At 37.6% G+C, this 12,307-nt stretch overlaps 1 protein-coding gene across 2 annotated transcripts in view; it reads right to left on the bottom strand.

Moving 5' to 3' along the window:
- Window positions 1–12,307, bottom strand: part of GEN1 (GEN1 Holliday junction 5' flap endonuclease) — a 39,304-nt gene that overhangs the window by 14,287 nt on the left and 12,710 nt on the right. For both annotated transcript variants that reach the window (XM_002710039.5, XM_070069746.1), the window contains exons 5-7: window positions 5,404–5,514; window positions 3,425–3,498; window positions 201–289 (exon numbers count right to left, since the gene is read on the bottom strand). In XM_002710039.5, the coding sequence (XP_002710085.2) occupies window positions 201–289; window positions 3,425–3,498; window positions 5,404–5,514 (274 nt within the window). The remainder of the gene's footprint in view (window positions 1–200; window positions 290–3,424; window positions 3,499–5,403; window positions 5,515–12,307) is intronic.

Here is a 12,307-nt window from a genome sequence, read left to right on the forward strand (position 1 = left end):
TTTCATTTAACAAAAAATTGAGTACCTACTATGTATATATAACACAATTTCTAGGTCCAAGGCCTTCCCAGTCCTGGGGAGAAGACAGTATAAAAGTCTTCTCGGTGTTATTAGCATGGTATGTAAAAAGTACTGAGAGCAGGGATGAAAACATGGGTATCCGACACCAGTAATTAGAGCTATTCCCTATGTTTCCTTACCTGGGTGGGAACACACAGAGCAATGAGCCAGTTTCTTAGTGACAGCTGGTTGTGGATTAGAGTGAGATTTTTCATTCCACTGATCAAACCTTTAATGGAAAGTGGTTAAAAAAATAAAGGTTACAAAAATGTCATGCTCGCAAGTGTCAGCCTTTCTATTTCCTTTCACCTGCCTAATTATTTTTCCTTTGGTAGCAGATAGCTGGCCTAGTCTGTGAAAATCCTCCAAGTTTTAAATGTGGCCTCAGGGGTTGCTGTTGTGGTGTAGCAGGTACAGCTGCTGTCTGCGCTGCCTGCATCCCATATGGGTGCTGGTTCAAGTTCCAGCTGCTCCACTTCCTATCCAGCACCCTGCTAATGGCCTCGCAAAAGCAGCGGAAGATGAATCAAGTGTCTGGGCCCCTGGGAGACCTGCATGAAGCTCCTGGCTTCAGCCTGGCGCAGTACTTGCCGTTGCAGCCATCTGGGGAGTGAACCAGTCGGTGGAAGCTCTCTTGCTTGGTAAATCTGACTTTCAAATAAACAAATACATTTTTTTTTTAAAAGTAGCCCCAAAAACAGAATTTCAAGAGAGAAAATGTGTTTGTATGTGGGTATATCCATATACCAATATGGCCATATAAATGTATAGATATGTATCAATTCAGTCTGTTCTTTTCAAAAACATAAATAGGACAAAAATACATAAAGCAAATTATTTGTACATCTTATTTTTATCTTTTGAGTGTGCCAGAGTGTAAAACAATCATATACACAAACATTTCTCTATATCAGAAATAAGAGTAAAGAGTAACATAAAGCAAAATACAACACTAAGCTTCTGGGTAAAAAAGGTTTAAGGGGGCCAGCATTACAGCATAGCCAGTTAAGCTGCAGCCTAGAGACCCCGATGCTCCACTTCTGATCCAGTTCTTTGTTAATGCACCTGGGAAAGCAGTGGAAAATGACCCTGGGCCCATGCACCCATGCTGGGAGAACTGGAAGAAGCTCTAAGCTCGTGGCTTTGGCTTGGCACAGTCCTAGCTGTTGCGGACATCTGGGGAGTAAACCTGCAAGTGGAAGATCTCTCTGTCTCTGCAACTCTGCCTTTCAGATAAATTAAAACAAAAACAAAAACAAAACTTAAAAAAAGAAAAAACTACTGGGGGCTGGCACTGTGGCACAGCAGGTTAAAGCCCTGGCCTGCAGCACTGGCATCCTATATGGGTGAATCTAGCTCCCTGCTAACACGCCTGGGAAAGCAGCAGCGGATGGCCAAAGTCCTTGCTTGAGTCCCTGTACCCACATGGGAGACCAGAAGCTCCTGGCTCCTGGCTTCACATCGGCTCAGCTCCAACCATTTCGGCCATTTGGGGAGTGAACCAGCAGATGGAAGACCTCTTTCTATTTCTCTACCTCTCTCTGTAACTCTCTACATCATTTGAATATCATTTCCTGATCTCTTATGCAAATAGCAAAACATTACCTGTTACATGAACAATTTTAAGAAAAATGTGTATTACCGCAAAGATTTCTTCTACATGAACATTAATTTTACTTTCTGGCTAAAGATCTAGGATAACACAAAACCACCAAGTCCCAGTTAGGCACTAATCATAAACCTAGATGTTTTAATTATGTTCCTTTACTTACAGGAGGTAAAGTTTTAATAAAAAACAGTTTACTGCACAGTATCTGCTACTTCGAGTTATTATTTAGCTGCTAGAGTTTCTAACATGTTATCTACAAGCTTGCTAAAAATTAGCATTAATTACTTCTGGATAAGTGAAATTAAGTACAGGAAAAGTCAATCTAAGTGAATAAAATCAGAATAATATAATTATAACAATAATTATAAGATAATTATAAAATAAATATATCATTATTTTCAAGTGTTAAGAAAATCCCTCATTTAAAGTTGACAGAGTTCATATTTTCTGAAGCCACTTCAATAAGAATGGTTTGGAAATAGCCAAGTACCCTATTTGCTTGCTTTTCACTCTTTTTATAACTCTTCCTAATTCCCAAGTGGTTCCTTAGCTTACGCTCCTGCCCAAGTGCACCCTTTCTCTTGCTTGGGTGCAGCAATCACTGATGTCAATAAGGATTTGCTGATGAAGTTCTAGATCTATCAATAGTTACAGCTGAAACAGGAGCCTTATAGGAAAAAGCAATTTGAAATAGTTTTCATGGTAATTCTGCCTTCAGTCTACCACTCAACGCTTCTTTACAGGGCTCACCATTTCAAATCTATTGGAGGCAAAGACTGTTTTGAGTTTCCTAGTCTCCTAGTTACTTTCTTTTATACATTACCGCAATTCATACTAATTACAAACCATTGCTTTCATCAAATAAACATAATTCATATGTTTCTAAGAGAGTATTAGGGGTTGGCAATGTGGCATACTGGGTAAAGCTGCCACCTGTGATGCCAGTGTCCTCTGTGGGTGCCAGCTGAAGTCCTGGCTGTTCCTCTTTCTATCCAGCTCTCTGCCATGGCCTGGGAAAGCAGAAGATGGCCCAAGTGCCTGGGTCCCTGCACCCACGTGGGAGACCTGGAAGAAGCTCCTGGCTCTTGGTTTCAGATAGGCCCAGCTCCAGTCATTGCGGCCATTTGGAGAGTGATCCAGAGGATGGAAGACCTCTCTCTCTCTCTCTCTCTTTTAAACTCTGACTTTCAAATAAATAAATCTTAAAAAAAAAAAAGAGTAAATAGAATAGTTTATGAACTTCAAATAATGTGTTTATCTTCAATCTTCAAATTGCAGAGTCTGAATCAGAATGAATGTCTCAGTAAATGCACAAAGAATGTAAAACAACTATTTTGATCAAGTGATCCTTATTATTAAATATTTACAACATGTCACAGACATTTCATTTACAGAAAGTAAATACAATATCACTCTTAAATACAAAATTATTTCTTAGCTTTACTTGTTGGTAAAATAGTCTAAAATAGCCTGCAGCAAAGCGCCCGCGGTTATAAATATATGTATCTGACATTGTATAAGGTGTGTTCAGTGATTTAATAATATAGTTAAGTAAATACAGTAAAATTAGAACTTGCAGTCTCATCCTCTCTTTGGAAAACTTCAGAATAAGTGAAAATAAATTATTTTAAATGAAAATATATGCTAGTTTAAAATTACAAGGTTTTTATGGAGACATAATCTTTCTGTAATATTCACTTTCAGGTTCAATAAGAATAAAAGTTCAATGTCACAAGGAAAATAATTTGTAGTTACCTCTGAAGTAAACTTTGCCCTTTCAAAATCTGTATAAGTTTTAATGCTTGTTCTTTTCCAACTCCAGGGACTCCCTTTCAGAAAGTGGGGGAAAAAAATCATGTTAGTCGCTAGAGAAAGGTAAAGTAAAGTGTGTGTTACATTAATTCAATGGGAGAAGGCACAGATGAAAGAATGAATGAAACAACTATGTAATGATAGAAAAAATGTGCAAGATAGAGTGTTATATGTTAAACAAAACTTGTACGATTAAAGTATAGGATATGATTTGGATTTTAAAATTAAATAACAATTACCTGTTAATCTATGTAAACAGTAAATTCAGAATTATATATTAATTCACTGACAATGTTTATTTTAGGGAAGGAAGGGACATAATTTTAGAAGGCTTTCCTTTATTATGTTAATTATTTTGAGAATATTTTAATTTGACTCAACTTTGTGGTATTTTTAATCAGGAAAAAGCAAGTTCACTTAATTATATGAACATTTAGTATTTAATGATCTAGACATCAGATGAGAATAGAGTTCCAAGTTAAATCTTCAAAGTAAAAACTTAATTAAAAACAAGCATGAATTTCCAATACATACAAACTATATACATACATGGATGTTCATGTCACTATTTCTCTTTTAAATTGAATCTTTAAATAAAAGCCACTGTTCAGGGCTGCCTGCATCTGTAAACTGAATTGCTGCCAGCCCACCTATCCTGGGATCCAGCTACTAAAAAGCTAGTCCATGGCACAGCAGAGGGCGCTCAGAACACTACTGTATCTCTACAGCCTGTCTTAGGCAAGGCTAGTTAGATTTATTGCCCCTCTTGTATTTGCATTTAGCTACATCTGTAATATTCTGAAGGCATATCATGTTAGTACCTGGTCTTAAAAATCTTTGAGTAGAACAGTGTAGAAGTAGCAGCTTCAGTTATAAAGGACAATGTCAAAATAGCTAAGGATAATGTTTAACATAAACAATGTCATAGTTGAAGCTGGTTTCTGTGAGCTTAATTTGGCAATTTTTTTCTTAAATTCAACACTGGCTTGTTTCTAGTTTTTAATTATGATATAATTATATGAGAAATGGTGATTTTCTTTTTCAGGATAATTATAATAAAATACTTAATGTGGTATTCAGAAGTTTTCTTCCTGCATTCTTTTCTTGCTTATTTAAAAGAAATTGCTGACTTCTCTATTTGGTCACTAATGGCATCAATTAGAAACGAGGGTTAATAATTTTACCATTTTTTTTAATTCAAACCCCAGGTGGAGAAAAATTATATGGCATTCTTCCTTCTACTTCTCTTGGGAGCATAGGAAAATGAGAGATTTGCAAGGATACCAAGGGAGGTAATTATATAGCAGTGCCAGTCATTTTTATACTTTTGCACATTGCATTTCAGAAAATGGGGTTGTTTTCCTGATTTTTAATCATCACTCACTTATGTTACCCACTTGTTGCAAGGCACTATATTGTACATCTTAAGAGATACATAAAATATGTTCATCAACAAAACCAGTGCAATGCTCAGAGCCACGCAGGTATGAATGCCTTACTACAGTACTCAAGTTGCTTAGCAACAGTAATAACAACACTGAGCATGTGCACAGCTGGAAAGCTACAATGGACATGAAAACTAAATTATAGACAAAATAGTGATAGAAACTAATATTAGCATAATACAAGAAAATAATAATGCCTATATTTCCTTAAAAAGGTAGTCAAATTTGAATGTGAATCTCTTAATACAGAAAAAAGATTTACTGAGATTCAAACTGTGGTACTACATTTTTATTCTCATTTAAAATATCTAGCATCACTAGTCAGCTTTTTAATGTCATCTGAAATGCTATTGTTTTAGTGGCTGAATCGCTCATTATATGTAAAATTCTATTTTAAATTAGATTTTTACATCACCATATTCTGTTCACATTTGTCCAGCATGTGTCCAACAAGACACAATTAGGATTTCAACTCACCTTTGGGAGATAATCACAGCCAAGAAGAATTGCTAGTCCAACCAGAGCATCTCTGTCCAAACCTAACTGAACCTTGATAGATGACATTGAATAACAATCAACATGTGGGTCCTACAGAAAGACAGATTTAGTTTAATCTTCTCAAAGTATCAAAATAAAAGAAAAATCACAAAACATAATTTATCAAATATTTAATTTTTAAATGTTTAATTATTCTTAAAACTTTAAATAGGAAAATTATGCCAATCACCAGAATCTTCATAGAATCTGACACTTCATTATATGGAAATAAAGCCATAGTTTCAAAACAGGCCTAAAAAATAAGCTTTCGTAGTCATTTGCTCTCTCTGGTGCCTTTTGGTATCTAAAAAGGTACACTTGAATCTAATAAAATAAAGCACTATAAAAATAAATATCGTAGAAAGTAAACATTACCTATAATTACATCACTAAAAGTTAACTACTATTGGGGCCGACGCTGTGGTGTAGTGGGTAAAGCCGCCACGTGCAATGCCGGCATCTCATATGGGTGCTGGTTTGAGTTCTGGCTGCTCCTCTTCCAATCCAGTTCTCTGCTATGGCCTGGGAAAGCAGTAAAAGATAGCCCAAGTCCTTGGGCTCCTGTACCAATGTGGGAGACTTGGAAGAAGCTTCTGGCTCCTGGCTTTGGGTTGGTGCAGCTCCAACCATTGTGACCATCTGGGGAGTGAACCAGTGGATGGAAGACCTCAATCTCTCATTCTCTCTCTGCCTCTCCTTCTCTGTGTAACTGACTTTCAAGTAAATAAATATTTTTTTTTAAAAAAAGTTAACTACTATTAGCAGTTTGGTACTTATTTTTTCAAAAACTATTTTCTGAGACATATATATACTAACATGAGTGACTTTAAAAAGTTTGTTTGAAAGTAGCATTAAAAGATAAATACATTTTGTAAAAAAATTTTTTGAAATCTATGCATAGGTTTTTCATAATCACACATTTTCCATAAACTTTTTGAAGACCGTTATCCTTCTTAACGATCATTTTAAGTAAATTTATGTAAATACACCATTTTGCAACATACGTCTCTACTAATATCTGGATACCTTTTATGTCATTAACATCTACCTTTTTAAATGACTACTTAGCTTATCATATGGATTCTGTGCCAGTGTTCTCAATGGGGATGCTACTGGTATTCTAGAAGAGGCTAGCAAGACTGGTAGCTCACTTGGCTCCAATTCACTCAATGTCTAAGCAGGGTCTCCCTTGTCTAACTCTAAATGGTAATAACCCAAATGCTCCCAGGAAAAACCTCCTCGGTTAGAAACCATGGTGGATAACCAATGAGCATTTGGGTCACTTGCTGGATTTTTGGAACTGTTAATGACACCACAAGGAACATCCTTCTCTATTTCTTCCTCATCCCAACCCCCAGAAACCTTTTATTTAAGGAATACAAACTTCATGCATTTCATAAATACAAAATTGGTAAGGAACATAGTGATTCTTCCCACCCATTTCTCCTTTCCACCCACTCTCCACCCCTCTTCCAACTGCTGCTCCTATTCCCACTTGTTTTTTACTAATATTTATTTTCAATTAACTTTATACATATGATTACAGTTCAACAAATTGTATGAAAAAAAAAAAAACTGTTCCTCAACAGTTGAGACAAGGGCTGTTCAAAGTCATTGCATTTTGAACTGTTAATTTCACTTCTATAGATTACTTTTTAAATGCTCTACTAGTTATCACAGGTCAGAGAGAATATATGGTATTAGTCCTTTTGGGATTCGCTTATTTCACTAACTATGTTCTCCAGTTTCATCCATTTTGTTGTAAATGACAGGATTTCATTTTTTGTTCTGCTCTGTAGTATTCCATGGTGTATACATCCCATAATTTCTTTATCCAGTCTTCAGTTGACAGGCATTTGAGTTGATTCCATATCTTAACTATTGTGACTTGAGCTGCAATAAATATGGGAGTACAGATAACTCTTTCATATGCTGATTTCATTTCCCTTGGGTAAATTCCCAGGCTGGTCACATAGTAGGTCTGCATTCAGATTTCTGAGGTATCTCTGTACTGTCTTCCATAGTGGCTGTACCAATTTACATTCCCACCAACAGTGGATTAGGGTACCTCTTCCCCCACATCTTCCCAGCATTTGTTTGCTCATTTCTGCATGAAAGCCATTCTAATGGGGTGAAGTGAGAAACCTCATAGTAGTATTTTTTTTAGGATTTTACTTATTTATTTGAGAGGCAGAGTTATAGACACAGAGAGGGAGAGACAGAGAGATCTGCCATTCAATGATTCACTTCCTAAATGGCCAAATGGTCGGAGCTAAACTGATGCGAAGACAGGAACCAAGAGCTTCTTGCAGGTCTCTCACAAGGGTGCAGAGGCCCAAGAGGTTGGGCCATCTTCCACTGCTTTCCCAGACCATAAGCAGAGAGCTGGATTGGAAGAGGAGCAGCCAGGACACAAACTGGTGCCCACATGAGATGCAGGTGCAAAGGCAGAGGCTTAACCTACTGCGCTGCAGCGCTGCCCCCCTCATTGTGGTTTTGATTTGCATCTTCCTGATGGCTAGTGTTCCTGAGCATTTTTTGATGTGTCTGTTGGTCATTTGGATTTCCTCTTTTGAAAAATGCCTGTTCAAGTCCTTTGCCCATTTCTTAACTGTTTTTGTTGTTGTTGTTGTTCTTGTTGAGTTTCTTGATCTCTTTATACATTCTGGTTATTAATCCTTTATCAGTTGCATAGTTTGTAAATAACTTCTCACATTCTGTTGGTTGCCTCTTCACTTTGGTATTTCTTTTCTGGCATTTCTAATTTCAGTGCGGAAGCTTCTCAACTGGATGCAATCCCATTTGTGAACACTGGTTTTGATTACCTGTGCCTCTGGGGTATTTTCCAAGAACTCCTTGCATACGCCAATGTCTTGCAGGATTTCTCCAATGTTCTCTAAGAATTTGTTGGTATCAGGTGGTACAGTTAGATCTTTGATCCATTTTCAGTGGATTTTTGAGTAAGGGGTAAGGTAGGGGTCTTGCTTCACACTTCTGCATGTAGAGAGCGGAGATCCAGTTTTCTCAGCACCATTTGCTGAAGAGACTGTCCTTTTCCTAGGGATTGATTTTAGTTGCTTTGTCAAAGATAACTTGGTTGTAGATGCATGGTTGATTTCTGGCATTTCTATTCTGTTCCACTGGTCTATCCATCTGTTTTTGTACCAGTACCAGGCTGTTTTCCCTGTAGTACGTCTTGAAATCTGGTATTGTGATGCCTCTGGCTTTTTTTAAGATTTTATTTATTTATTTGAAAGTCTGAGTTACACAGAGAGAGGAGAGGCAGAGAGAGAAAGAGAGAAAGAAAGAGAGAGAGAGAGAGAGGTCTTCCATCCGATGGTTCACTCCCCAGATGGCCGCAATGGGCGGAGCTGTGCCAATATGAAGCCAGGAGCCAGGATGTGGGTGCAGGGGCCCAAGGACTTGGGCCATCTTCTACTGCTTTCCCAGGACACAGCAGAGAGCTGGATTGGAAGAGGAGCAGCCGGGACTAGAATTGGTGCCCATATGGGATGCAGAGCTTCAGGCCAGGGTATTAACCCGTTGTGCCATAGCACCAGCCCCTGGCTTTATTTTTGTTATATAAGATTGCTTTAGCTATGCAGGGTCTCCTGTATATCCATATGAATTTCAGCATCATTTTTTTCTATATCTGATAAGAATGTCCTTGGTATTTTGATTGGGAGCTCATTGAATCTGTAAATGGCTTTTGGTTGTATGGACATCTTGATAATAGTACTTCTTCCAATCCATGAACGTGGAAGATTTTTCCATTTTTTTTTTTTTCTATCTTCTATTTCTTTAATGTTTTGTAATTTTCATTGTACTGTTCTTTGACATCCTTGGTTAAAATTTATTCCAAGGTATTTGATTGTTTTGTAGCTTTTGTGAATTGGATTGATCTTAGTTCTTTTCAGCTGTGGCACTGTCTACATACATAAAGGCTATTGATTTTTGTGTGCTGATTTTATATCCTGCCACTTTACCAAACTCTTCTATGAGTTCCAATAGTCTCTTAAAGGAGTTTTTTGGATCCCCTATATATAGAGTCATGTCATCTGCAAATAAAGATAGTTTGACTTCTTCCTTCGCAATTTGTGTCATTTTGATTTTTCTTCTCTAATGGCTCTGGCTAAAATTTCCATGACTACATCGAATAGCAATGGTAAGAATGGGCATCCTTGTCTGGTTCTAGATCTTAGTGGAAATGCTTCCAACTTTTCCCTATTCAATATGATGCTGGTCATGGGTTTGTCATAAATTGCCTTGTGTTGAAGAATGTTCCTTCCATACCCAATATGCTTATGTCTATGTTCATCAGAGAAATTGGTTCTTTCACTTTTGTACCTTTTTCAGGTTTAGTAATTAAGGTGATCCTAGCTTCATAAAAGTTTGGGAGGATTCCCTCCCTCTCAATTGTTTTGAATAGCTTAAGAATTGAATTTAGTTCTTTAAATGTCTGCTAGAATTCAGCAGTGAAGTGGTATAGTCCTGGGCTTTGCTGGGAAGGTTTTTATTACTGATTCAATTTCCATCTTGGTTATTCATTTATTTAGGTTTCCTATGTCATCATGGCTCAGTTTAGGCAGGTTGTATATATCTAGGAATCCATTTTTTCCAAGTTTCCTGATTTTTTGGCATATACTCTTTGTAGTAATTTCTGATGATTCTTTTTATTTCTGTGGTGTCTGTTGTTACACTTCCTTTTTCATTTCTAATTTTATTGATTTGGGTCTTCTTCTCTTTTGGTTAGTTGGGCCAACAGTGGTTCAATTTTGGTTATTTTTTGAAAAAATCAGCTTTTCAGTTTGCTGATATTTTGTAGCTTTTTTTGATTTCAATTTCATTTACTTCTCTAATTTTAATTATTTTGCTTCTACTAGTTTTGGGTTTGTTGTTTTTCTAGGTCCCTGAGATGCACTGATAGCTCATTTATTTGGTGACTTTCCAATTTCTTAATGTAGGCCCCCAACTTTCTTTTTTCTTCTTCTTCTTTTTTTTTTTTTTTTTTTTTTTTTTTTTTTTTTTTTTTTTTGACAGGCAGAGTGGACAGTGAGAGAGAGAGAGACAGAGAGAAAGGTCTTCCTTTCTAGAGATTCTTGAGTTGTTGATTTCCAGCTTCATTCCATTGTGGTCAAAGATGAATGGTATGATTTTGAGTGTTTTGAATTTGCTGAGATTTGCTTTATGGCCTAGCATGTGGTCTATCCGAGAGAAAGTTCCATGCACTGAGTAGAATGTGCATTCTGCAACAAGATGCAGAATTGCTACATTTTCTGTGTGGTTAATCTGTCCATTGCTGAAAGTGGAGTATTGATGTCCCCTATTATTACTGTTTTGGAGTCTATGTCTCCCTGTAGATACATTAGCATTTCTTTTAAATAGCCAGATGCCCTGTAATTAGGTGCATATACATTTATTATAGTCACATCTTTCTGTTAAATTTATCCCTTAATTATTACATAGTACCCGTCTTTAACAGTTTTTCTGTTAAAGGCTATTTTGTCTGATATTAGGATGGCCAATTATTTTCCTAATTTCTTCTTTTTTTTTGGTCTGACTATAAAATTTCCAGAGATTTGTCTTCTAACTTTGATATTCTTTCCTCTGCCTCATTGTGTCTGTTCTTAAGGCTTTCCACCATATTATTCATTTGTTCTATTGAATTCATTTCCAATATTTCATTCCGATTTTGCTTTAAAATTTGAATTTTGTGGGAAAAAACTTCATTTACATCATGTACAGATTTCTTTAGTTCATGAATTCGCTTCTGATTATTTCTAAGTAATCCTACAACCAATTTTTTGAGTTCAATTCTGGTGTTTCCTCAATTTCTTCATCTGCAGATTCTAGTATTGAAATTGTGTTCTTTTGGGTGCATCACTTGTCTTCCTTATTCTTGTTTCTTGAATTGCTGCATTATTATTAGGCATTTGTGGTGATACTTGCTCCCCCCCACACCATGATGGCTATTATCTTTGGACTATGTCTCTGTGTCTTAGTGGACTGTCTTCTCTTTCAGTGAATACCCAACACATGTGCTGAGTCAGTCATGGCGTTCTTTCAGTGCTCCAGGGTGAGGGGATTGTCCAAGGTGACACCCAAGTTGGGTGTGGTAAATTTCTTTTTCTTTTTTTTTTTTTTTAAATCACGGGGGTGGTTTGTTCTGCTCTGTTGGCATATTCTCATGCTCTCCTCAAAGGAGACCAATGCCTGGGTGCTAGCTCCAGTGGGTATAATTTTCATCTGCACTGCCACAAGAACCACACAAAAGATCCGTGAAGTCTTCAGTGTGAACAGAGATCCTGCAAGAATGACCCTCACCAGGGAATCAGGGAGCCCTGAGTATATGGAGAGGCCCACAGTGACTGCCCAATGTCCCAGCCATATCCTGTGCCCTCCCACACAGCCCAGTGTTTCCAGTTACAGCACACAAGGCTCCCACAGTCACTATTACCCAGTCCCTGGTTAATTCTCCTAGCCAACTTAGACATCTCCTCTTGGCTGGTTGCTAGGCACGCAGACATGAGCTGTTACATGTGCCCAAAATGGTGCCTGCCCTTTCTTGGCTGGTTATAGGATGCCGGTACAGGGTAGTCAGGAAGAGAAAAACATGCCCAACATGCCCCCCCGCCCTGCTTTTTCCTCTGGGTTGGCAGGTACACTGTCCCCTACAGGGCTCCAAGCCAGGCCCACATTAGGTACTTCCTGCAGCTTTACCACCAGTGACTTAGGCTGCTGCAGTCTGATCTCATCTCACTTCAGAGCTGGTGCTGAGGCTCTCAGCTGCTGGGGTCCAGAGGTGTGCGCATCCACTCCCTCCACAGTTTGCATGGAGTTTCCT

Source organism: Oryctolagus cuniculus, chromosome 2 (assembly GCF_964237555.1).
Source record: "Oryctolagus cuniculus chromosome 2, mOryCun1.1, whole genome shotgun sequence".
Lineage (NCBI taxonomy): Eukaryota > Metazoa > Chordata > Mammalia > Lagomorpha > Leporidae > Oryctolagus > Oryctolagus cuniculus.